At 42.7% G+C, this 26,379-nt stretch overlaps 1 protein-coding gene across 1 annotated transcript in view; it reads left to right on the top strand.

Moving 5' to 3' along the window:
* Positions 1–9,016: 9,016 nt before the first annotated feature.
* The window catches only part of LOC115143990 (potassium voltage-gated channel subfamily KQT member 2-like), a 71,620-nt gene continuing 54,257 nt past the window's right edge, over positions 9,017–26,379 (top strand). The window contains exon 1 of the mRNA XM_065004081.1: positions 9,017–9,389. Within this exon, the coding sequence (XP_064860153.1) occupies positions 9,085–9,389 (305 nt within the window). The 5' untranslated portion in view covers positions 9,017–9,084. The remainder of the gene's footprint in view (positions 9,390–26,379) is intronic.

Below are 26,379 nucleotides of genomic sequence, written 5' to 3'. Positions count from 1 at the left end.
TACAGACAACCTAAAGCCCCTCCTCAGGCTGCAGGTACAGACAACCTAAAGACAACAGAGCCCTCCCCTCCCCTCCTCTGGCTGCTACAGGCCCCTCCCCTCTGCTGCAGGTACAGACAACCAAGCCCCTCCCCTCTGGCTGCAGGTACAGACAACCTAAGAGCTCCCCCTCAGGCTGCTGGTACAGACAACCTAAAGCCCCTCCCCCTCAGGCTGCAGGTACAGACAACCTAAAGCCCCTCCCCCTGGCTGCTGGTACAGACAACCAGACAACCTAGAGCCCCTCCCCTCTCCCTCAGGCTGCAGTACAGACAACCTAAAGCCCCTCCCCTCAGGCTGCAGGGACAACCAGACAACCTAGAAGAGCCCTCCTCCTGCTGGGCTGCTGTCTGCACAGACAACCTAAAGCCCCTACAGACAACCTAAAGCCCCCCCTCTGGCTGCTGGTACAGACAACCAGACTGGCTGCAGGTACAGACAAAGAGCCCCTCCCCCAGGCTGCTAGACAACCCAGAGCCCCTCCCCTCAGGCTGCTGGTACAGACAACCTAAGAGCCCCTCCCCTCAGGCTGCTGGTACAGACAACCAAGCCCCTCCCCTCTGGCTGCTGGTACAGACAACCTAAAGACCCCCCCTCCCCTCTGGCTGCTGGTACAGACAACCTAAAGACCCTCCCCTCTGGCTGCTGGTACAGACAACCTAAAGCCCCTCCCCTCTGGCTGCTGGTACAGACAACCTAAAGCCCCTCAAGCCCCCTCTGGCTGCTGGTACAGACAACCTAAAGCCCTCCCCTCTGGCTGCTGGTACAGACAACCTAAAGACCCTCCCCTCTGGCTGCTGGTACAGACAACCTAAAGCCCCTCCCCTCTGGCTGCTGGTACAGACAACCTAAAGCCCCTCCCCTCTGGCTGCTGGTACAGACAACCTACAGACAAAAGACCCTCCCCTCTGGCTGCTGGTACAGACAACCTAGAGCCCCTCCCCTCTGGCCTCAGGCTGCTGGTACAGACAACCTAGAGCCCCTCCCCTCAGGCTGCTGGTACAGACAACCTAAATGCAGGTACAGACAACCCCTCCCCTCTGGCTGCTGGTACAGACAACCTAAAGACCCTCCCCTCTGGCTGCTGGTACAGACAACCTAAAGCCCCTCCCCTCTGGCTGCTGGTACAGACAACCTAAAGAGCCCCTCCCCTCAGGCTGCTGGTACAGACAACCTAGAGCCCCTCCCTCTGGCTGCTGGTACAGACAACCTAAAGCCCCTCCCCTCAGGCTGCAGGTATAGACAACCTAAATCCCCTCCCCTCTGGCTGCTGGTACAGACAACCTAAAGCCCCTCCCCTCTGTCTGCAGGTACAGACAACCTAGAGCCCCTCCCCTCAGGCTGCAGGTACAGACAACCTAGAGCCCCTCCCCTCAGGCTGCAGGTACAGACAACCTAGAGCCCCTACCCTCAGGCTTCAGGTACAGACAACCTAAAGCCCCTCCCCTCTGTCTGCAGGTACAGACAACCTAGAGCCCCTCCCTCAGGCTGCAGGTACAGACAACCTAAAGCCCCTCCCCTCTGGCTGCTGGTACAGACAACCGAAAGCCCCTCCCCTCTGGCTGCTGGTACAGACAACCTAAAGCCCCTCCCCTCTGGCTGCTGGTACAGACAACCTAAAGCCCCTCCCCTCTGGCTGCTGGTACAGACAACCTAAAGCCCCTCCCCTCTGGCTGCAGGTACAGACAACCTAAAGACCCTCCCCTCTGGCTGCTGGTACAGACAACCTAAAGCCCCTCCCCTCAGGCTGCAGGTACAGACAACCTAAAGCCCCTCCCCTCTGACTGCTGGTACAGACAACCTAAAGCCCCTCCCCTCTGGCTGCTGGTACAGACAACCTAAAGCCCCTCCCCTCTGGCTGCTGGTACAGACAACCTAAAGCCCCTCCCCTCTGGCTGCTGGTACAGACAACCTAAAGCCCCTCCCCTCTGACTGCTGGTACAGACAACCTAAAGCCCCTCCCCTCTGGCTGCTGGTACAGACAACCTAAAGACAACCTACAGAAAGCCCCTCCCCTCTGGCTGCTGGTACAGACAACCTAAAGCCCCTCCCCTCTGGCTGCTGGTACAGACAACCTAAAGACCCTGCCCTCTGGCTGCTGGTACAGACAACCTAAAGACCCTCCCCTCTGGCTGCTGGTACAGACAACCTAGAGCCCCTCCCCTCAGGCTGCTGGTACAGACAACCTAGAGCCCCTCCCCTCTGGCTGCTGGTACAGACAACCTAAAGACCCTCGCCAAATGTTGGACTTATGTCACTTTAGTACTTGCATTTTAACATTTTTATAAAAACATTTATTTAACCTTTATTTAATATCTACTAGGCATTTTGACATTTTTATTTTGAAATTGCACTTACCCAGCCTACTTGCTTGTAAATATCCTTTGCTATTTGTTGTCATTAAATATGTGATTTAATTTGTATGTTTTATGACTGCTGCTAAATTAATTGCCTCTTTGATGACATTATAGTTTTCTGAATCTGTACACCCATCTTCCCAAACGGACATGCAGGCCCAACTGCTAAGATATGGTCTGTCTCCTGGGGAGTAGGTTATCGTAATTTACGTTCCTCCTCCACCCTCCTACCCCCCACTGTATGCTCCTGCTGAATGTGCTCACCCCTCCACGACGCCTCATTTCTCCTGACCCAGTCGGCCTTGGTGGCTCGATGCAGCCCCACAATACCTGGCAACCGCAGCAGTGTTGGTGGGGGAGGGTTAATTATCTTGGCAAGGTCTGCAAAGGCCTGGGTCAGTTCCATGTCACACCATCTTAACCCTCTGAAGCACTGCTGTAACCCCTTACGCTCAATTTCTCAACCCCCAAATCACACCTTTTCTTCTCAATATAAACGATTTACGGGGTGTTTTGGCATATTTTTTCATTGGGAAGGGGGCGAGAGGTGAGAAAATTATAATCAGTATTAACCTTTGTAATATCTTATAATGTTAGTATGATAAAACATCTTATGTAGCTCTTTCGTATTTGATGGAATTATAATGAGATGATAATAAAATGGCATAGGTGTTTATGACAAGTTTCACAATGCGTTCGACCACATTATCTGCACACTGTACATTAAAGGGGCCTACTGTACGTCTTTTTGTGCCAGCATGGTTCATTAAGGCAGAGCTTGTATGCTTATAACTCTCTTTTTTACTTTACATCTCTGTTTAATTCCGTTAGAAAAACAGAAGTTCAATGGATTTCATGCCTGCCCAATAATCTATCAGACCCTGTGAGGAAGATCCACTCTGATGTTTTAGTTATCTGAATGAATTACTGTAATAATGCTCCCTGATGTGTTCATTATAACAATTATTGTACCATTGCTAGAATATTACAATATCTAACAATGTTCTATTAAAAATTGCAGAGTGAGTCTTTGTTTTTGCTGGAAATAATACTTTAATTCTCAGCTCCTGTTCAAAACAAAGCCATTGAATGTTTATGTTCAACCATTTCTCCTGAATGTATTATAGCTTGACACATGACACACACAGATCACATGCATTCCATTCCAGTGTGAGAATGCCTTTGTTTCTTTACTGTGTAAACAGCCTGTCTATTTCACTCCTTTCTGAGCAGGTGCACCGTGGGAGGATGGATGGGGCCATGTATCGCGAGATCTTGACCAACAACCTCCTTCTGTAACAGTCGTCGTATGAAGGAGAGGACCAAAGCGCAGCGTGGTAAGTGTTCATCTTGATTTTTAATAAGAAACGTGAACACTGAAACAAAAACAATAAACGACAATGTGAAATAACTAAACGGAAACAGTACCGTGTGGACCAAACACTGACACGGAAAACAAACACCCACAACTCAAAAGTGAAACCAGGCTACCTAAGTATGATTCTCAATCTGGGACAACGATTGACAGCTGCCTCTGATTGAGAACCATATCAGGCCAAAGACAGCAATCCCAAATCATAGAAAAACTAACATAGACAACCCATCCAACTCACACCCTGACCATACTAAAACAAAAGACAAAACAAAGGAACTAAGGTCAGAACGTGACACCTTCCCTCAGTAAGAGCATTGAAGATGGGTCGTGGCTGGGTCTTCCAGCATGACAACGACCCAAAACACACAGCCAGGGCAACTAAGGAGTGGCTCCGTAAGAAGCATCTCAAGGTCCTGGAGTGACCTATCCAGTCTCCAGACCTGAACCCAATAGAAAATCTTTGGAGGGAGCTGAAAGTCCGTATTGCCCAGCGACAGCCCCGAAACCTGAAGGATCTGGAGAAGGTCGGTATGGAGGAGGGGGCCAAAATCCCTGCTGCAGTGTGTACAAACCTGGTCAAGAACTACAGGAAACGTATGATCTCTGTAATTGCAAACAAAGGTTTCTGTACCAAATATTAAGTTCTGCTTTTCTGATGTATCAAATACTTATGTCATGCAATAAAATGCTAATTAATGACTTAAAAATCATACAATGTGATTTTCTGGAGAAAAAAAATGTAGATTCCGTCTCTCACAGTTGAAGTGTAGCTATGATTAAAATTACAGACCTCTACATGCTTTGTAAGTAGGAAACACTGCCGATTTTGCAGGTTATCAAATACTTGTTCTCCCCACTGTACCGGTATACATGATTGAGCAATTCTTCCGAGACCTGTCTGAGCTCCAAGATCAAATCTAGTTTACTATCATTACCTGAAGACAGTTTCCATGGTTACCATCCCCAACCAGCTTTTGTATCCAATCTAAAAATGTTTAAAAATCTATAAAATCATCTTGACATTCATTCTCTGATGGCTGAGTAGGCTACATACCTGTGATCTGGTCAACTGGATAGTGAATCAGCACAACTGTTCTCTTACAAAAAAGACTACAGTTTACAGATCTGTAGGATAGGATCTTACTTGAACCAGTTATCTACAACTGGAAAATAAGCCTGTAGCAACAGGAAATTTGAATTGTTGAATTATGTGGATTATAATTAATGGATATTTTTGTAGGGGTTTATACATTTTTCGTGAGGGAAAATCAAGTCTGAAACTTCAAACGCCTTTTAAAACTGCAAATGGCTGGTAGGAGCGTTGGGCCAGTAACCAAAAGGTTTCTGGATTGAATTCCTGAGCTGACAAGGTAAAAAATATGTTGTTCTGCCCCTAAGCAAGGCAGTTAACCCATTGTTCCCCGGGCGTTGACGACGTGGATTTTGATTAAGGCAGCCCCCCACACCTCTCTGATTCAGACACATTTCAGTTGAATCCATTCAGTTGTACAACTGACTAGGTATCCTCCTTTCCTTTGAGTTTTAAAGTTCCTACGTTGCAGGAAAGTTCTCCAGCAACAACAGGGTGATCAAATGAAGATCCTACTGTACATCTACGAGCAGACACCTCTTTTCACTTGGCTGTGTGTCTAGGCCTACTTCAGTTGTTTATTTCTTTCTGTTTTCTGGGCTCAGTGTGTGATTTACTTACACGTCTGAATGGTATTGTCAGTCGTATTAGAAAGGTGATCTGCGGAAAGCAGATAGTGAGTCTATAGAATCTATATTGACAAGATGGACACCACAGTGTGGGCGAAGTGTCTCGCTCTTGTCATAAGATGGATACCGCTGCTTCACTTCACCTCGCCACTCTGGCCGCCAGGGACAAGAGGCACAGAGAGGAAGAGGCCTTATTGTTCTGCTGGGTTGTCATGGAAATGCTGCCTTACCAGAGGAAAACCAAACTCAGCACCTTAAACTTTAAAGCCAGGGTGAGTTGACTCTCTTGCTTTCTTTCTTTCTCTTTTCTTTATTGTGTAGCCTATGATACTGTATGATAATAGAGGACTTTTTTGCCTATTGGAGATCTAAACCCCCCCACAACCAATAGTATTAGACTGTATAAGAAATGAAATGAATAAATAGCTTCTACTAGCTTAATGTAACGATATTCGTAGGTGGAAGAAGGTGAAGAGGACCAAGGTGCAGAGTGGTACGTGTTCATGGTAGATTTAATAAAGAAACTGAACACTAGAACAAAAAAACAAAGTGGAACAAAAGAAACTGTTCTGTCTGGTGCAAACACACAAAGACAGAAAACAACTACCCACAACCATAGTGGAAAAACAGGCTGCCTAAGTATGGTTCTCAATCAGAGACAAGGATAACCAGCTGCCTCTGATTGGGAACCATGCCAGGCCTAAACATAAACACAACACCTAGACATACAACATAGAATACCCAGCCACATCACACCCTGACCAAACTAAGAATAGAAACATACAAAGCAATCTACGGTCAGGGCGTGACACTTACTCTTAGCCTCAATAACCACCAGTCTACAGTGTATTAGTGCTAACGGATTTGGAGTGAGTGTGTGAAGGAGATTAATATTGTTCCTAGAGGTACACGGTTCTCAGCATCTCTAGTGCCTTGTGCTTAATTTCAAAGCAATCAACCCCCTGAGTGGAGGCAAAGGTTTGCATCCCAAATGGCACCCTATGGTTCCAGGTCAAAAATGATTCTGATTCTAGTGCACTATTTAGGGAATAGGGTGCCATTTAGTCATCAGTCAAGCTCTAGCTCCTCTTCCACTTGTCCTTTATTGGACTTATCTACCATTACTCAACCCTTCTCTACCATTACTCATTTCTCCAACATTACTCAACATTACTTTACCATTACTCAACCTTTCTCTAATAATACTTAACGTTTCTCTGCCATTACTTAACGCTTCCCTACCATTACTTAACACTTCCCTACCATTACTTAACATTTCTCTACCATTACTTAACACTTCCCTACCATTACTTAACATTTCTCTACCATTACTTAACACTTCCCTACCATTACTTAACATTTCTCTACCATTACTTAACACTTCCCTACCATTACTTAACATTTCTCTACCATTACTCAACCTTTCTCTACCATTACTTAACATTTCCCTACCATTACTTAACACTTCCCTACCATTACTTAACATTTCTCTACCATTACTTAACACCCCCCTACCATTACTTAACATTTCTCTACCATTACTCAACGTTTCTCTACCATTACTTAACATTTCCCTACCATTACTTAACACTTCCCTACCATTACTTAACATTTCTCTACCATTACTCAACCTTTCTCTACCATTACTTAACATTTCCCTACCATTACTTAACACTTCCCTACCATTACTTAACATTTCTCTACCATTACTCAACGTTTCTCTTCCATTACTCAATGCTTCTTTACCATCTACAGTGGTTAACGTTTATTTTCCCAAAAAGCGGGTAAACAGGACAGCTCGTCACTAGACTCAAGTTTGATGTAATCATTGCGTGCTAGGAATATGTGACCAAATACTAAACTTTTGACTACATTAATAAACTGTAAGTGAATTTGTCCAAATAAGTAGGACTTCTTCAAATGGGGGGACTAGATATAGTCAGATCCGAAATGACTGGCATCCTTGATAAAGATGAGCAAAAATTACTCTAAAATAAATAATACAAGCACTGAGCTATATTGTATGCTAAAAATTTGAAAATGATATTATTTTATACAAATGCTCAGAGAACGATATATTGTTAAACAAGTAATTTAAAAAAAAATCCTCTATACATTCCTCTATACAGAATCTTTCCAGATCCTTGATATCCTTAGTCTAGCTTAGAGCAATTATCCCTGCAGGGTGAGGTATTGAAAACAGAGGTGCCAATCATTTTGACCCCTTTCTTCTATAGAAAAAAAGTATTACTTGTTAAACAAAATCTATTATTAGCATAAAATAATGTTTTCTAATGTTTTTGAGCATACAATATAGCTCAGTGTGTTATTTACTTTATGTATATAAACTGTATACAGTCTTTTTTGGCGCATCTTTACCAAGGGAGCCAATCATTTTGGACTTAAATGGTAAAACATATATGTGTGAAAATACCCTCCAACAAAAAGTGACATTCTGAACTGTTACTTCATATGAAACATTTGATTTTAATTCCAAAATACTGAGTATATAGACACATTAAGATTTTAGCTTCACTTCCCAAATACACACGGAGGTGCAATCCAGAATGCTGGTCCAGGATAATTATTTGCCTTTTTGATCACGATGAATAAGATTACATGAACATGGGACCTGATCCTAGATCAGCACTACTCTGAGACACTTTATGAATATGGGGCTAGGACTGTAATTTAAGCACTATGATATAAAAGTTGTATTTGCTTATATCATTAGTATGGAGATTCGGGCAAATTAAACAAAATAATTTCTTGTGATGAGAGGTTTTATCCTTGATTATAGACAGGGTGGTTTGATCTCTAAATGCTGATTGGCTGAAAGACATGCTAAATCAGAAGTATACATGGGTATGTAAAAAAACAAACGTTTTACTGGTCTAATTACGTTAGTAACCAATTAGCAATTGGTAGCAATTAGGCACCTTGGGGGTTTGTGGTATATGACCAATATACCATGGCTAAGGGCTGTGTACCGCCTCCTGTCATGCAAAGAACAGTCCTTCACTGTGGTATATTGCCCATACTGTATACAACACCTCCTGGCCCTTATTGCTTGAATATAGCCTGTTTCATTCAGTTATGGATTTTTTTAGATGGTGAAGGAAACATAAGGAAATAATATGTGCACATTGAAAAGCCACTAAATATGTTCAAAATGGCCCCATCAAAATGATCTCTGCAATTGGCAAATGAGCATAGGTTATCCACAGTCAGTGTTAGTTTTTTGTTTGTAGCCCATGGCCACACTGCAAATCATACAATGGAGGGCCAGTGTTTACATTGTTTATATATTGTGTTGTTTTCCCTAGTTTATGCCCTAATAAAAATGTAGGATATTTTCCTTTTTTTCTGTTGTCAGGTGGACGGAAACGCTAAAGTAGGAAAATTGTGTTCATTGCAGATTATTTTCTGCATTTCAATTGGCTTCTCAGAAGCAGGGTATCCTCAGCCACGCGCACATGCAGGGGCGAGCGCTCTATGGATCATATCCTACACGCCCAGCACTGCAATGCTGCTACCTGGTAAAGGGCGAAAAAAATCTCCAACTCCAAGCTCCCATGACAGTATTTAGCCAGAATGGTCAAGAAATCCGGTACAGGCGGGGTTTACCCTGGTCCAGCTGTGGAGAAAAAGCTAAAAGTCGGCTTTGTCGGGCTAGAAGCTGAGGCTAGTACGGATTTAAACAGAGATGGGGCGCTGCTCATAGCAGGTGCCGACGCCGAGGCAACAAAGCGAGGCAGCATCCTTAGCAAACAGAGATCCAGTCTCTCTGGCAAACCGAAGCCTCCAAAGAGAAATGCATTCTACAGAAGAGTGCAGAATTTTCTATATAATGTTTTGGAGAGACCAAGAGGATGGGCATTTATTTACCACGCATACGTGTAAGTTTTTGTTTTAGGCTATTTGTTTAAATGGGTTAAAAGCAAGCCTCCAACACTCATGTCTCGGGAAGCGTGAAAGCGCCTGAATCATTGTGTATTGTTTTGTTCTTTATAAATAGGCAGAGAAGACATGTCAAGACGACTGATTCATTCAGAGGTGTAGCGGTATGGTGGTGGGGCGTGTAATCAGTCAGCATTAATATATAGCTTTGGCGCGCACATAAATCATGTTGATATCGTCATCTTCTGTTCATTTACCATGTATGTAGCCTACGACATACACATACTTTATATGGGATGTGGTATATACTATTGTTTCCTTTTTTCCACTACTTGGCATCGAGAAGTTACCTCAGACTTGATATATTGAAAATATTTCAATAGATCATTCCAAAGAACTGCTTCATAACAGGGCAAATAAATACCTCGGAAGTTTCATATTGAAATATGCCATTGCATATAATCTAGGGCTAGAATACACGAAATTATAGTGTGGTTTACGAATGTTATTCAAATTATGCAAAACTCCAGATATTTTAAGACATCTTGCCTGCCTGGAGTCTGACAGCGAATATTACCTCAACACGAGTTGCTTCTTTCCAAGTGAAGGTTCGTTTATGTTGTTGACATAGCATACTTTATCAATATAAAATACAATCAATAGGCTACCTAGGCGATCATGCTTTTAGGAACGTGGACTGTATTTTTACATCAAAACATAAGCCTATGATGTATTGGTGTGAATTCCTTAATTTACACAGATATGTCTCATGAAGAATTTTCAACGCTTTACGGTCACGACAGGATTTCCCTTTTAACCATAGTTATTAGGTTACTCTCAGTCGATGTAATGTGATTCAGACTGAGCTAATTGAGCGTACTGCTGCAATCCTTTCAGGGCTTTTCTCAATTCAGCACCAAAAGCAGCTGGACAGCTCCGATAGCTGCTGCATTTATCTCGAAAACTACCGCATTTGTTCTGAGAGGCAAACATACAATGTAGCTAGTCTACATTAGACCTATGGTACCATACAAACCAAATGATTGCATCACAGTGTTCTTTTTATTTTTATGTCTGTTTTGATTTGTTTTTCGATGGAGTATGGATCTTTTTTTGTACCAGAGGAGAATTCTGAACATTGAGCATAAAAGGATGAGAAAGCAGCGGATCCTCGCAGACCTAGATTGTATTCATGTTGGTTCGTCTAATATATAATTTATACACTCTGTCTCTCCTTCTCCCCATCACTTACAGTACGTCCTGTTTTCTCTATAAATATCGTTGTGGGCTCAGTCAGAAACATGAGGTTCACATCCACAGGCAGTTTCAATCTCTTTTTCACATAGACGAACACGGTATGCTTTTATCAAGTAGGCCTACTTGTATCCAATAATACTGTTTCTCTCTCGCTTTCTTCTTCACATAGAGGAACACAGTATACTTTCAGTAAGAAACGTACAGTTTCTCTTTCTCCTCCTCATAAACAAACACAGTAATAGGCTCATCAACATATTATTTCCCGGAAATGGATGACTATCTTTTGCCTAGCAAATGAATGGACGGTACTTCCAACACATCAGAATCATTCAGAGAATGCAATGCATAAAACATTGATTAGAGACAAATTAAAAGTTTTGTCACTGCTATGGGCGTTGTCACACTGGCAGAGTTGGCAAACAGGCATCCTGTGGGAAACAGGCTAGTGGGTTCAGATACATTGGTATTTTTGTCCAGTGGTGAGATTTTGAACCCGGGCTGATGGAAGTTTTGTTAAACAGACAAGCTCATGACAAGACACTTCAAACAACAGGCCTTTATCTAGCATAAAACCTCTATCTATTCCAAAAACAATCATTGTGAATGTACAATAGTCGTAACTGTTTTTTTGTTTCCTTGAACTTTGTGTTGCAGCTTGCACTGGTGTTACACAGACCGAACACCTGTTTCCCTGACCTACCCCTTTGTGTTGCCCAAATAAACACCTATGTAGTGTGTGGTTGTGGGTGGGTGGGTGTGAGTGAGGGGGTGGGTGGGTGTATGCGTACTGGGTGCGACCAACCCAATGTCGAGGTATGGTTTAGTTTACAGTGCTGGTCGGGAAACTGCTATGGTACCAAGGGGCTTGGAAGTCTGTCCAAGGCTGTGCTAGGCTTTCCTGGGCTGTGCTAGAATGTCCAATGTTGTCATGGGCTGTGCTAGGCAGTCCTGGGCTGGGCTATGCTGGGCTGCACTGGGCTGTGCTGCGCTTTGTTGGACTGGGCTATGCTGGGTTGCGCTAGGCTGTCCTGGGCTGGGCTGTGATGTGTTTGAGCTAGTGATGCTTCCACATTCTACTGATTAACCTGAGTCATTAGGGAGGAAGATGATGACCTCACCTGAGTAGGTCTGATAAGACCCAGGCACTGCCTGCCAGACTGACAATTACATCTGACTACCTGGAACATTAACACCCGCCTGGGTGATAACAATGGGACAAATGGAATTCCTCCTTCAACATGAGAACAGTGATAAAGAGAGAGGAGGAAGAGAGAAGGGATTGTCTGGCAGCATTATGGAAGATGGTCAAGGGTATGGGAGGTTTCACTGCAGTCTTCGTATTCTAGACTATTGTGTCCCGCATACACCAAATTGTATTGAGAGGGAGAATGGTATACATAATAAAAGCCTTGAGTGATATAAAGATCTGAGATGTTTTTGTGTTGTTATTTTTAAAACACCCAAAAGCGAATAAGGATTCTAAAATCTTTAATGGAGACTCACTTAACCCAACAATGCAATATTTACACCGGTGCTTGGCCTAAAGATCTTGCCTTTTGTGTTTCCATGGCTGAGACCAGGGCTGATTTAGTGTCACTGGGAAGCCTCATTATAATGTAACGAAAGTCTGATTCATTTCAGATCATTTACCTCTTCCCTCACTGACTGTAAGCTGCTCTGGATAGGAGCATCTGCTAAAATGACCAACATGTAAAAAATGATATATATTCTTTGGAACCTGAAGGTAACATTGAGAAGACCTAATCGCAGCTTTAGCGGTGTGAAGACAGGATGTCAACATCATCCGTCTGGCAAAAAGGCTGTGGGCCAAGTGCCTGCCTAATGAGGCTGAAAAACAGTGACTCCCATTGGCTAAGGTACTATCAGAACCAGTCAACCACCTGGACCGGAGTACAAGGGAACAGTGGTGGAAAAAGTACCCAATTGTCATACTTGAGTAAAAGTAAAGATACCTTAATATAGAACCAGGAACAGATATAGCCCTTGGTTCACTCCAGATCTGACTGCCCTTGACCAGAACAAAAACATCATGTGACGTTCTGCATTAGCATCAAATAGCCCCTGCGATATGCAACTTTTCAGGGAAGTTAAGAACCAATATACACAGGCTGTTAGGAAAGCAAAGGCTATCTGATCCACCTCTACCCAGACAACACTGTTTTGTATACTTCTGGCTCTTCTTTGGACACTGTTAACTAACCTCCAGATGAGCTTCAATGCCATAAAACACTCCTTCCATAGCCTCCAACTGCTCTTAAATGCAAGTAAAACTAAATGCATACTCTTCAACCGATCGCTGCCCGCTCCTGCCCGCCCGTCTACTATCACTACTCTGGACAGTTCTGTATGAGTAAAGGATGCTTTGTTGCGAAATAGTAAGCCGATTCTAGATTTAATTTTGGATTGGAGATGCTTAATGTGAGTCTGGAAGGAGAGTTTACAGTCTAACCAGACAACTACAAATACCTAGGTACCTAGGTACCTCCTTCCAGACTCACATTAAGCATCTCCAATCCAAAATTAAATGTAGAATCAGCTTCCTATTTCGCAACAAAGCATCCTTTACTCATGCTGCCGAACATACCCTCGTAAAACTGACTATCTTACCGATCCTTGACTTCGGTGATGTCATTTACAAAATAGCCTCCAACACTATACTCAGCAAATTGGATTCAGTCTATCAAGGTGCCATCCGTTTTGTCACCAAAGCCCCATATACTACCCACCCCTGCAACCTGTATGCTCTCGTTGGCTGGCCCTCACTTATTTTTCGTTGCCAGACCCACTGGCTCCAGGTCATCTATAAGTCTTTGCTAGGTAAAGCCCACCTTATCTCAGCTCACTGGTCACCATAGCAGCACCCACCCGTAGCACGCGCTCCTGCAGGTATATTTCACTGGTCACCCCAAAGCCAATTCCTCCTTTGGCTGCCTTTTCTTCCAGTTCTCTGCTGCCAATGACTGCAACGAACTGCAAAAATCACTGAAGCTGGAGACCCATATCTCTCTCACTAACTTTAAGCATCAGCTGTCAGAGCAGCTTACAGATCATTGCACCTGTACATAGCCCATCTGTAAATAGCCCACCAAACTACCTCATCACCATGTTATTTTTTGTTGTTTCTCCTTTACACCCCAGTATCTCTACTTGCACATTCATCTTCTGCACATCTATTACTCCAGTGTTTAATTGCTTTATTGTAATTATTTCGCCACTATGGCCTATTTATTGTCTTACCTCCCTAATCTTACTTCATTTGCACACAATGTATATAGACTTTTCTGTTGTACGTTTGTTTATTTCATGTGTTGTTGTTTATGTCGCATTGCTTTGCTTTATCTTGGCCAGGTTGCAGTTGTAAATGAGAACTTGTTTTCAACTGGCCTACCTGGTTAAATAAAGGTTAAATGAAAAAATATCTAGAAAATGACTCAAGTAAAAGTGAAAGTCACCCAGTAAAATAGTACTTGAGTAAAAGTCTAAAAGTATATTTGGTTTGACATATACTTAAGTATCAAAAGTAAATGTAATTGCAAAAATATACTTAAGTATCAAAATGAAAAGTATAAATCATTTCAAATTCCTTATATGAAGCAAACCAGACGGCACAATTTTCTAGTTTTTATGTATTGTTGGATAGCTAGTGGCACACTCCAACACTCGGACATAATTTACAAACAAAGCATGTATGCTTAGTGAGTCTGCCAGATCAGAGGCAGTAGGGAGGACCAAGAATGTTCTCTTGATAAGTGTGTGAATTTGACCATTTTCCTGTCCTGCTAAGCATTCAAAATGTTACAAGTACTTTTTGGTGTCAGGGAACATTTATGTAGAAAAAGGTAAAGGACACATACCCCCAAAAACGACTTAGGTAGTACTTTAAAGTGTTTTATTAAATACTTTACACCACTGCAAGGGAGATGCATTATGTTACAAGTGGTAGTGTGGTAATCTAGTTCCCAGACACTTCCGCCCAGTGCTTTGTCTAATAGCCTGTGGATGAGGGTTGTAGTGTAGCAACACTTTACTGAAAGCCAACCGGTATAATGTATTTCAGACTTTCTAATTAAGCGTTAAGTCACAAGGGGGTGTGGTACATGGCCAATATACCATGGCTAAGGGCTGTTCTTAGGCACGAAGCAACGCTGTGTGGTATATTGGCCATATTCCACAAACCCCTGAGGTGCCTTATTGCTATTATAAACTGGTTATCAACGTAATTAGAGCAGTGAAAATAAATGTTTTGTCACACCCGTGGTATATGGTCTGATATACTACGGAAAGAGTGTCCAGCAAATCTCTGATAGAAATAAAAATGTATAGTTCTGGTAAAATAGGTCTCAGAGGACAGTGTGGTAAGTTGAGAGACATTTTTTACATTCAGCATCACTCCATCAAGGGAATTATATATTGAACAAAAATTTAAACGCAACATGCAACAATTTCAATGATTTTGCTAAATTACAGTTCATATAAGTAAATCAGTCAATTTAAATACATATATTAGGCTCTAATCTATGGATTTTACATGACTGGGCAGGGGCACTGCCATAGGTGGGCCTGAGAGAGCATAGGCCCACCCACTGGGGAGCCAGGCCCAGCCAATCAGAATGAATTTCTCCTCACAAAAGGGATTTATTGCAGACAGAAATACTCCTCAGTTTCATCAGCTGTCTGGGTGGCTGGTCTCAGATGATCCTGCAGGTGAAGAAGCTGGATGTGGCAGTCCTGGGCTGGTGTGGTTACACGTGGTCTGCGGTTGTGAGGCCGGTTGGACATACTGCCAAATTCTCTAAAATGGCTTATGGTCCATTCTCTGGCAACCACTCTGGTGGACATTCCTGCAATCAGCATGCCATTTGCACGCTACCTCAAAACTTGAGACATCTGTGGCATTGTGTTGTGTGACAAACCTGCACATTTTAAAGTGGCCTTTTATTGTCCACCAGCACAAGGTGCACCTGTGTAATGATCATGCTGTTTAATCAGCTTCTTGATATGCCACACCTGTCAGATGGATGGATAATCTTGGCAAATGGGAAATGTTCACTAAGAGGGATGTAAACACATTTCTGCACAAAACATTTGATAAATATGCTTTCTGTGCGTATGGAACATTTCTGGAATCTTTTATTTCAGCTCATGACTAACACTTTCCATGTTGCGTTTTATATTTTTGTTCAGTATAGTATTCTTCCTTTAACAAAGATATATACATATACATATATTTCAGGATGTTGTGTATTCCTGGAAATAATCAGAATTCATGTAAACGTTAGTTTTGAAACATAGCTTGTCCAAAAGAAAGTGTTCTCTTGGCACAACTGACTCTATTAAAACCATCTTTATTTCCTTAATGCAATTCAACATGATCAAAATCACTTTTTTGTTTTAATAATTTTAATAATATTTTAACACATGTGTTACACCTTTAAAAACATAGGACCTTTAAAAACATTTAAAAACATTTAACATAGGACAGGCCCTGTTGTTACCTCATATTCCAGTGATAATGCCTTGCATTACGCCCGAGATGAAAACATTTACATTTTCTCAACTTATAAGCATCATGAAATCAATCATTTGCTAACATTGGATAACATTCATATACTGTCCATCTCTGAAACTTACTTAGATAATTCCTTTGATGATACAGCAGTAGCAATATAGGGATATATGATCTCCGGAAGAGACAGGAATGCCTATGGGGGAGGTGTTGTTGCTGTATATGTTCAGAGCTATTATCCTGTATATTATAGAGAATCTCATGTCAAATGTTGTTGAAGTGTTGTGGTTGAAAGTTAATCTAAAGCCTATTCTTTTGGGGTGCTGCTATAGTCTACCAATGGCTAACAGTCAGTATTTGGATCATTTGTGTGCAATGCTCGATAATGTATGTGATGTGAACAGAGAGGTCTATTTTCTGGGTGACTTTAACATTGACTGGTTAGCAACTAGCTGTCCTCTCAAGAGGATGATTCTAACTGTGACTAATGCTTGTAATATGACAGAGATTATCACTCAGCCAACTAGAGTGCATACCAATAGTGTTGGATCTGTGACATTCACTTGTATTGATCATATCTCCACTAATGCTGCAGAGCTTTGCTCCAAAGGAATATCAGTTACAATTGGCGGTAGTGACCATGCCATTGTGGCAATAACAAGGAAAGCCAAAGTTCCACATTTTGGGCTTAAAGTAATTTACAAGAGATCATACAAAATGTTTTCTCAGGATTAGTTTGTTGAAGATGTAAAACATGTATGTTGGTCTGATGTTTTTGAGGAAAGTTAATCCAGATGCAGCATTGGCAGTATTTGTAAAATTATTATTTCAAAGGTTTGACAAGTATGAACCTGTTGATGATGAATTGAAAAATTGTATGGTTCTAAGAAATTATGCAAAAAAATGGCAAACAGACCAGGTAGCTCAGACTGATTGGTTGACAATGTAAATTGAAAAATATTATGACTAATCTTAACAAAAATAACAAGAAATTATATTACCAAACAAAGATAAATGACATACAGTCATGTGAAAAGTACATCCCCACATTCATTGACTAAGGTAACCCAATTTAACAAATGTTATGCAATTAAAATAAACCAAAATGCATTTTCCTTTTGTGAAAATTTGGTTTGGTCTTAACTATATGGGTGTGTGGTACACATCATGCCAAGATCAAAATACATACCCGAGGCCCTCAGAAGAACGATTATTGATGCCCGTGAGTCTGGCAGGGGTTACAAATCCATTTCCAAGCAATTTGAAGTACATCATTCCACTGTCCGACAGATCATCGACAAATGGAGAAAATTACAGACCACTGGCAATCTACCTAGGACAGGTCGTCCCACCAAATTCAGCCCAAGAGCTGACTGAAAGATGATCATAGACGTCTCTAAGAAGCCCAGGGTGACATCAAGGGATCTACCGGCCTCTCTTGCTACAATCAATATTGAAGTGCATGAGTCAACTGTCAGAAAGAGTCTGCACAAACGTTCCTACATGGGAGGTCAGGAAGGAAGAAGCCTCTGCTCTAAAACAATAATATCAAGACACCTGAGTAAAGACCAAAACTACTGGAACAATGTGCTCTGGACAGATAAGTTACCAGAGAATTATTGAGAATGTGAGGTCATCTGTCAAAAAGCTGAAGCTGAACCGAACATGGATCTTGCAACAGGACAATGATCCAAAACACTAAAGCAAAGCTAAGACAGAATGGCTCAAAAATAAGAAATGAAGGGTTATGGAATGGCCCAGATCTCAACCCTATCGAAATGCTGTGGGGGGACTTGAAGTGGGCCGTGCACGCAACAAAGCCCTCGAACATGACACAGTTGAAGCAGTACTGTAAAATTCCTTCCTGTCGATGTAAGAGACTGATAGGCAGTTACAAGTTATTTCAGCCAATCGGGGCAACACAGCTATTGAAGCTCGAGGTGTACTTATTTTTTCTGCACTATGGAATCGCATTTCTGTTGATTTTAGTTGAATAAATGATTGCAAAGTATAATCTTTCAGTGTAATTTGTTAAATTATATTACCTTTATCTGTCAATAGTGTTCAAGTGAAGATTACATATCCATCTGTCCAAATATGTTAAAAAAAAGAGAACTTTCCAGGGGGTGTACTTACTTTTTCACATGGCTGTAAAACGCAATGGAAAAAGTAGCTTAAGTGATATCATGGGCAGAAAACCCAATTCATCTCCATCGTTCTTTGAAGTTGATGGATAATTTATAACAAAACGTTTTGATATTGCCAGTCATTTCAATTACTAGTAAAGTGGAAAAATGTAGAAGTTAAATGACATTGAATAATGAACCATTATATTTTTGTATAAAAGATCTAATAATGAAAGAGAAGGATTTATATTTTATTAGTGTGGGAGAGGTGGATAAGAGGTGGAAAAACTATTGTCATCCATCAATAATGATAAGCCACCAGGCATAGACAACTTTAATGGGAAACTATTGAGAATGGTAGCAGACTGTATTACCACCCCTATTTGCTAGATCTTTAACCAAAGTTTTAAGGAGTGTGTGTCCATGTCGTGGAAGGAAGCTAAAGTAATTCCACTGCCTAAACATTGTAAAGAACCCTTTGCTGGCTATATCAACGGTCCAATCAGTTTGCTGCCTGTTCTTAGTAAACTGATGGAAAGGAAGTTAATTAAAATGAAATAGTGAAACTGTTAAAAAATAGTATATGGCATATTAAATATATTACGCTATTGTTCATATAGAAATATAATGGTATATTGTACATCATATTAGCATCAACATACATTATTGTTTCATTCATTTTCACATAATAATTTCATATTTAATTTAATCTTTGTTACATGTAATCTTTTGGTCCGACCTTAATATATAATGAGGATCATCAACGGGGGGAACATACGCTAATAAGCTGTAAAATGATTTTTCAATTTATACAACTTGTTCATAAAGGAAAAATGTGTTCATAAGAAGGGCCTGAGATCAAAGTCAATATTCAGACCGCTAGGGTGTAATTTTTTTAGATAGGATATCCAGTAAGCCTCCCTTTGTAGTAATAGGATCTCAATGTTACCTCATCTCCTTGGTAGAGCAACATGCTCAATGCCTTTGTATTTGAGGGAGGAGATGGGATGGTTAGCTTCAACAAAGTGAGCTGCTACTGGATAGTCAATGTTCTTACACCTGATTAAGCTGCGGTGTTCAGCTATGCGTTGTTTTAACGGTCGTTTTCGTTTGTCCATGTAGGCTTTTCCACATGAACAGGTGATGAGATAGATTACTCCCTTGGTCTTGCATGAGATGATACCTCTAACAGGGATCTTTCCACCTGTATGTGGGTGTCTGAAGAAAGATGTTTTTATATTGCTATTGCACTGTGCGCATGAGACACATTTGTAGGTCTGACTGGGCTCATGGGGAATGTCAGACCTCACCAAACTATCTCCAATATTGTGACCACGCTTATAGACCACCAGTGGGGGTTTCTTGAAGAGGTGTGCGTTTTTTTCCATAAATTGTTATTTTAAAAAAACACTTGCTATTGCTTGTTTGGAGAGTTATTTATCCAATAGAACCCAGAGAGTGTTCTTCAATGGAAGCTTCTCTAACATCCGATATGTACAGTGTGGTGTCCCTCAGGGCACTTACCTTGGGCCATAACCCTTCTTAATTTTTTACAAATTATTTGCTACTGGTCTTACTAGAACGACTGTGTATGCGGATTATTCCAAACTACATGTCAGCACCCAAATAAGGAGTTACAGTCAGTATCAGAATGGGTGATTAATAATGAACTGGTCTTAAATACATCTAAAACTAAAAGCATTGTATTTGGTTCAAAACATTCTCTAAGACCTAGACCTCCACTGAAGTTCTATGTAAAGGGTGTGACCAATGAGCAAGTTGAGGAAGCAAAACTCCTAGGTATAACATTTCATGGTCAATTATCATGGCAAGTTGTTGTGAAGATGGGGAGGGTTATGTCTGTTTATAAAAATATATATTTTTAAAGTTTGTGTTTCTGTGCTAGTTGTTCAGGCTCTGGTCTGGTCCCATCTGGTCCCATCTTGATTACTGTCTGGTAATATGGTAAAGTGCAGCAAAGAAAGACCGAGCAAAGCTGCAGCTGGCTCAACACAGAGCAGCATGCCTTTCCCTTAACTGCACATACAGAAGTAACATCAACAACATGCATGCCAGTCCTTCATGGTTGAGAGTTGACAACAGATGAACTGCTTCTCTCCTAGTTTTTATTCAAAATATTACTTTGATGAAATTTCAAGATTGTCTGCAAATTCAAGTAACATTCAGCTCAGACACCCATACATACCCCACAAGACATGCCTCCAGAGGTCTCTTCACAGTCCCCAAGTCCAAAAAAAAACACATTCACAGCTATGCACAGTTTTATACAGAGCCATGATCGCATGAAACTCTCTTCTGTCTCCAATTACTCAAACAGCAAAATTACCTTTAAAAACTGATTAAAAAAACAACTAATGGACGGCAGGGACTGTGAGGACACACACACACACACACACACACACACACACACACACACTGATTAAAAAAACAACTAATGGACGGCAGGGACTGTGAGGACACACACACACACACACACACACACACACACACACACACACACACACTCTCTCTCTAACACACATGATTTTATTGTTGTATTGTTAAAAACAAATTGTTGCATTGTTTGTATATTGTATTTAATATTAGCGTGACTTTCCTTGTCTATCAGCGACCCAGGAAGAGTAGCTGCTGCTTCTTCAAAAGCTAATGGGGATCCAAATAAACAATACAAAATAAACATCTTTTTGACTATATAAGCCCACACAGCTACGAGGAAGCACTTTCATGTTAGGTTTAAGACCTAATATTGAAGCTTATAGAGACCCCAACTTATGTATAAAACAATCTTAAAATGATCTACTTAAGTTTAGATACAAGCATCATGAAACCTCTAAAACAAAACATTAATTAGACTTGTTGAAAATCTGTATTTTTTTCACCTAACTTGCTTACCACTTTTTCCATGTGGTTTTTAAAATTATGATCTCTTCCTAAATATTTGATCAAATTATTAATTTTGTGTATGGTTTACTAGAAACAAGGGTGGCTAAGCTTACCTCTTTGGCTCAACACCCCACTTTCCCTACTTTTGAACGGAAAGATCTATAGACAGTTGTCTGCATTGTAAAGATCCAACCACAGACACAAAGCCATTCTTCCTTTGTTTCTATGGGAGATGCTGTGGTACTGATAAGCATCACCAGACTTGCCTGTGATAATGGTTCTCACAGGCAAAGTCCAATTGTACACATTACTGTGCTTGTGTTGCGCACCCCTCAAATTATACAAATGTAACAGCTCCAGCACACCGGACAAGAAACAACAATCCAGATGGAACCATGTGTGCCACTCAATGTATTATCTGATTGCTATTCGTTCTAGTGGCACTGATGTTCCCCAGTCAAAATCCCACGTTCATTCCACAGGTCACGTTTCTAAAAAAATGATCAAGGCACACCAGTGTGCAGCGGCACACCGGTTGAAAACCACTGCATTAGACATGACCAATTAACCACTTGTATGGAGAAAGGTGTGCTCAAGTGTTTGACGAGTGTGTCAAAACAGACGCCATTACGGAGTTGACAGTTATTATGTAGGTGACAAGTACTTGACAGGCACAATTTTTATGTGTGTGTGCGTACATTTGAGTATTTGTACCAGTGTCTGCTTGGGTTTGCATAATTGAGGCTGTGCCTACGTTGCAATGTGCTAACACACAGTGCATGGAGACAAACACAGCCAATGTTGCAACTGCAGCAGCTGACAGGTGTCAGCCTGCCTCCTGTACATTACATCAAAGGTTAGTTCAAAGGTTAGAGACGCCTCTGTCAAAACCAGAAAACCTCCAGAAATGTCACCCTGCACGGCACACACACACACCTCAGAGTCGACCCAACACCTATCACACTCCATGGCCAAGCACATCTGAGGTGTTTGTGGATACGTGCCCAAGAGATACAGCCGCATGCTCGGAATATCCAAACAGCCGGCTTCTCTTACCTTCAGAATGAGCCACATCTTTAAGCCATCCTTCAAATCCCCATTCCACCGTTTCCAGCTGAAGGGAGGTGTGAAAGCTCAGGGACTGTTGAATAATTAGTATTTGTTTTGAATATGGACATGTTTATCACAGAGAGGAATTAAGAAGTAAAAAACATTGTTAAAACAATACATTTCATCTCATGGATGGTCAGATTCTGTATGAACTTGAGGGGATAGATTTCTCCAGCCCCCTCCCTCAGCTGTTTACCAAAACAGAGGCAGGGTTCCGCTTTGTTGTTTGAACCGCAGATTGCCCATTTAAAGAAGGCTATATGCTTAGGAAATTAAATGGATACAGCAGGCATTTCAGATATTATTCAAACTTTTTCCCCCTATCATTTGATTTAAGTAAATTGCTGTTATTCTTTGCATAACCATTTGGGTTTCACGAAACAGCTTTTCAGAACACTTCCTGTTTTTGTTTTAACTGCCATTGTCTTAGTCATATGCGCGTAAAGGCCCTGGTCAAAAGTGGTGCACTATACAGGGTGAGTAGTGCACTATATAGGGAATAGGGTGAGTAGTGCACTATATAGGGAATAGGGTGAGTAGGGCACTAAATAGGGAATAGGGTGAGTAGTGCACTATACAGGGAATAGGGTGAGTAGGGCACTATATAGGGAATAGGGTGAGTAGGGCACTATATAGGGAATAGGGTGAGTAGTGCACTATATAGGGAATAGGGTGAGTAGGGCACTATATAGGGAATAGGGTGAGTAGGGCACTATATAGGGAATAGGGTGAGTAGTGCACTATATAGGGAATAGGGTGAGTAGGGCACTATATAGGGAATAGGGTGAGTAGGGCACTATATAGGGAATAGGGTGAGTAGGGCACTACATAGGGAATAATGTGAGTAGTGTACTACATAGGGAATAGGTTGAGTAGTGATCTGCATAAGGAATAGGGTGAGTAGTGATCTGCATAAGGAATAGGATGAGTAGTGATCTGCATAAGGAATAGGGTGAGTAGTGCACTACATAGGGAATAGGTTGAGTAGTGTACTACATAGGGAATAGGGTGAGTAGTTTACTACATAGGGAATAGGGTGAGTAGTGCACTACATAGGGCAAATGGTGAGTAGTGTACTACAAATGAAATATGCTGAGTAGTGCACTACATAGGGAATATGGTGAATAGTGCACTACATAGTTGAGTAGGGTGCCATTTGGAACCTTGGCCATACTGTTTTCCCTTTACAGGCAGGTGCCTGGAAATCTATATTTGTTGTTGATTTGAACATAATATGGTCTGAGGGGTCAAGTCATCTGTTGAAGCCCTGTACAATATATTGACCACAGCCTTATGAGCTGTAATCGATGCCTCTGTCCTCAGAGGTGGTTGTGTCAAGGAGAGAGCAAACACATGTACTGTACACACACACACACACACACACACACACACACACACACACACACACACACACACACACACACACACACACACACCTGAAATATGCAGCACCTCATCAAGGTCATAGCTTAGGGACTGCCAGACAGCATCAACCCATGTTACAACTTACATACCTGTATAGCACAGGTGGATGGTGGCACCTTAATTGGGAAGGACGAGCTGGCTCACAGTAATGGCTGGAACAGAATGAATGGATTGGTATCAAACACATGGTTTCCATGGTTTCCATGTGTTTGATATCTTTCCATTCACACCATTCCAGCCATTATGGCCTGTCCTCCCCTCACCAGCCTCCCGTGCCGTATACCAAACCCATCTTGACACTACTTCACTTTCTAAAACAATCCTATCGTACAAGTAGCTTTCGATTCTAAGTAGAGTGGTTTTTAACAGTCATTCTTCATGAATCCTTCCCATGTTCGTCATTGACCATCAGAATGCATGGTTCACTATCATATTCTCAATTTGCTCCTTCAGGCTTATGCTACTCCAACATCACATGCCGAAAACTGACCGATCGATCGTTCCAGCGAGCAACACTCTCTGAGTTCAAAGCGGGCCTCCATTTTGAACTGGGCTGTGTTCGACATGTACAAAAACACTTCGGACAGAAAAGTTGGTGGCGGTGGCACCAATTAGCTCGGTCTCCTCAAATCCAATCGGAGGTTTCAGTGAAGTCACTGGGCCCAGATGAGAGCGCTGACCTTTAACCTCGTATTCCCTGCTGGAGAGCGCTTTTCCGTGAACTCATTTGCATGGCGGAGATGTACAGGGTATGCTGAGGGGAATGTAGCTTAATGTTATCACTGTGTTTCAGCAGAACCAAAAGACCTGGACTGCAGTTGAGATTACATTAAAAGTACATAGTAGCTGCCTCCCAAGTGGCGCGGTGGTCCAAGGCACTGCGTCGCAGTGCCAGCTGTGCTACTAGAGATTCTGGATTCGAGTCCAGGCTCTGTCGCAGCCGGCCGTGACCGGGAGACCCATGGGACAGCGTACAATTGGCCCAGCGTCGTGCGGGTTAGGGGAGGGTTTGGCCGGCAGGGATGTCTTGTCCCATCGCGCACTAGCGACTCCTGGGGCGGGCCGGGCGTAGTGCACACTGACACAGTCGCCAGTTGTACAACAGTGTTTCCTCCGACACATTGGTGCGGCTGGCTTCCGGGTTAAGTGGGCATTGTGTCAAGAAGCAGTGCAGCTCAGCTGGGTTGAGTTTCGGAGGACACACTGCTCTCGACCTTCGCCTCTCCCGAATCCGTACGGGAGTTGCAGTGATGAGACGAGACTGTAACTACCAATTGGATACCTCGAAGTTGGGGAGAAAACGGGGTAAATTTTTTGTTGTTGTTATGAATCAAAATAAAAGTACATAGTAGCTGCATTAGCTGATTGCTGCTTAACTGTGTGTGAAATTAAAAACAAACATGCCTATACACAGACAGACAAACACATACACACCCAAGTGAGAAATGACTGCAGGGCTATCTGTTATTTTATTTGTGCTTTGAGTTTTTTTGATCCACTGCCCCCGTGCTGCTTGCTGGAGCACTGTGGGGGCTTGTGTGGAGTGCAGTCGTTTTCTCTTTTTATTGCCTCTCTTTATACCTTTAATTTTCACCTTCTCTGTCTTTCTACGTCTCCTTTATCTCTCTCCCTCTCTTGCCTCTCCCCCCCTTATCCTCCACGGCGCTGGTAGAGATGCTGTGCTGCAGGTCTAAGACAGGCTAGACTTGTCCTCTGGCTCTCTGTACTCCCTGTGCTGCTATTGCTGCTGCTGAGTGGACTGTATTTCTTCCAGCCTGTCTGGCAGCATCTGTCTGAGCCCTAGGCAAGATGGTGTGACGGCTTACTGTAGCCCACCCCACTGACACTGTGAGGGAAGAAGAGCAGCCTTCTATTGCAAAAACGACCCCAGGAATGGATTTATCAATGACCAGAGCCTGGTGATATCTGAGAGAGAGCGCGATGGAGAGAGGAGAGCGACCATTCTCTAGGACCCAGACTAATACCTTAAGAGGGAGATAAGCGATACAAAAGGAAAAGGAATCCTTCAACCCTGCTGCTCATCCTCTACAGAGGAGCAGGCCCAGACAGAGGAGCAGGCCCAGACAGAGGAGTAGGCCCAGACAGAGGAGCAGGCCCAGACAGAGGAGTAGGCCCAGACAGAGGAGCAGGCCCAGACAGAGGAGTAGGCCCAGACAGAGCAGGCCCAGACAGAGGAGTAGGCCCAGACAGAGGAGCAGGCCCAGACAGCAGCCCAGACAGAGGAGCAGGCCCAGACAGAGGAGTAGGCCCAGACAGAGGAGCAGGCCCAGACAGAGAGTATGCCCAGACAGAGGAGCAGGCCAGACAGACAGAGGAGCAGGCCCAGACAGAGGAGTAGGCCCAGACAGAGGAGCAGGCCCAGACAGAGGAGCAGGCCCAGACAGAGGAGTAGGCCCAGACAGAGGAGCAGGCCCAGACAGAGGCCCAGACAGAGGAGCAGGCCCAGACAGAGGAGCAGGCCCAGACAGAGGAGTAGGCCCAGACAGAGGAGCAGGCCCAGACAGAGGAGCAGGCCCAGACAGAGGAGCAGGCCCAGACAGAGGAGCAGGCCCAGACAGAGGAGCAGGCCCAGACAGAGGAGTAGGCCCAGACAGAGGAGCAGGCCCAGACAGAGGAGTA

Source organism: Oncorhynchus nerka, linkage group LG2, assembly GCF_034236695.1.
Source record: "Oncorhynchus nerka isolate Pitt River linkage group LG2, Oner_Uvic_2.0, whole genome shotgun sequence".
Taxonomy (NCBI): domain Eukaryota; kingdom Metazoa; phylum Chordata; class Actinopteri; order Salmoniformes; family Salmonidae; genus Oncorhynchus; species Oncorhynchus nerka.
Note: the sequence above shows the minus strand (reverse complement) of the source record. Positions and strands in the feature narration are given on the sequence as shown.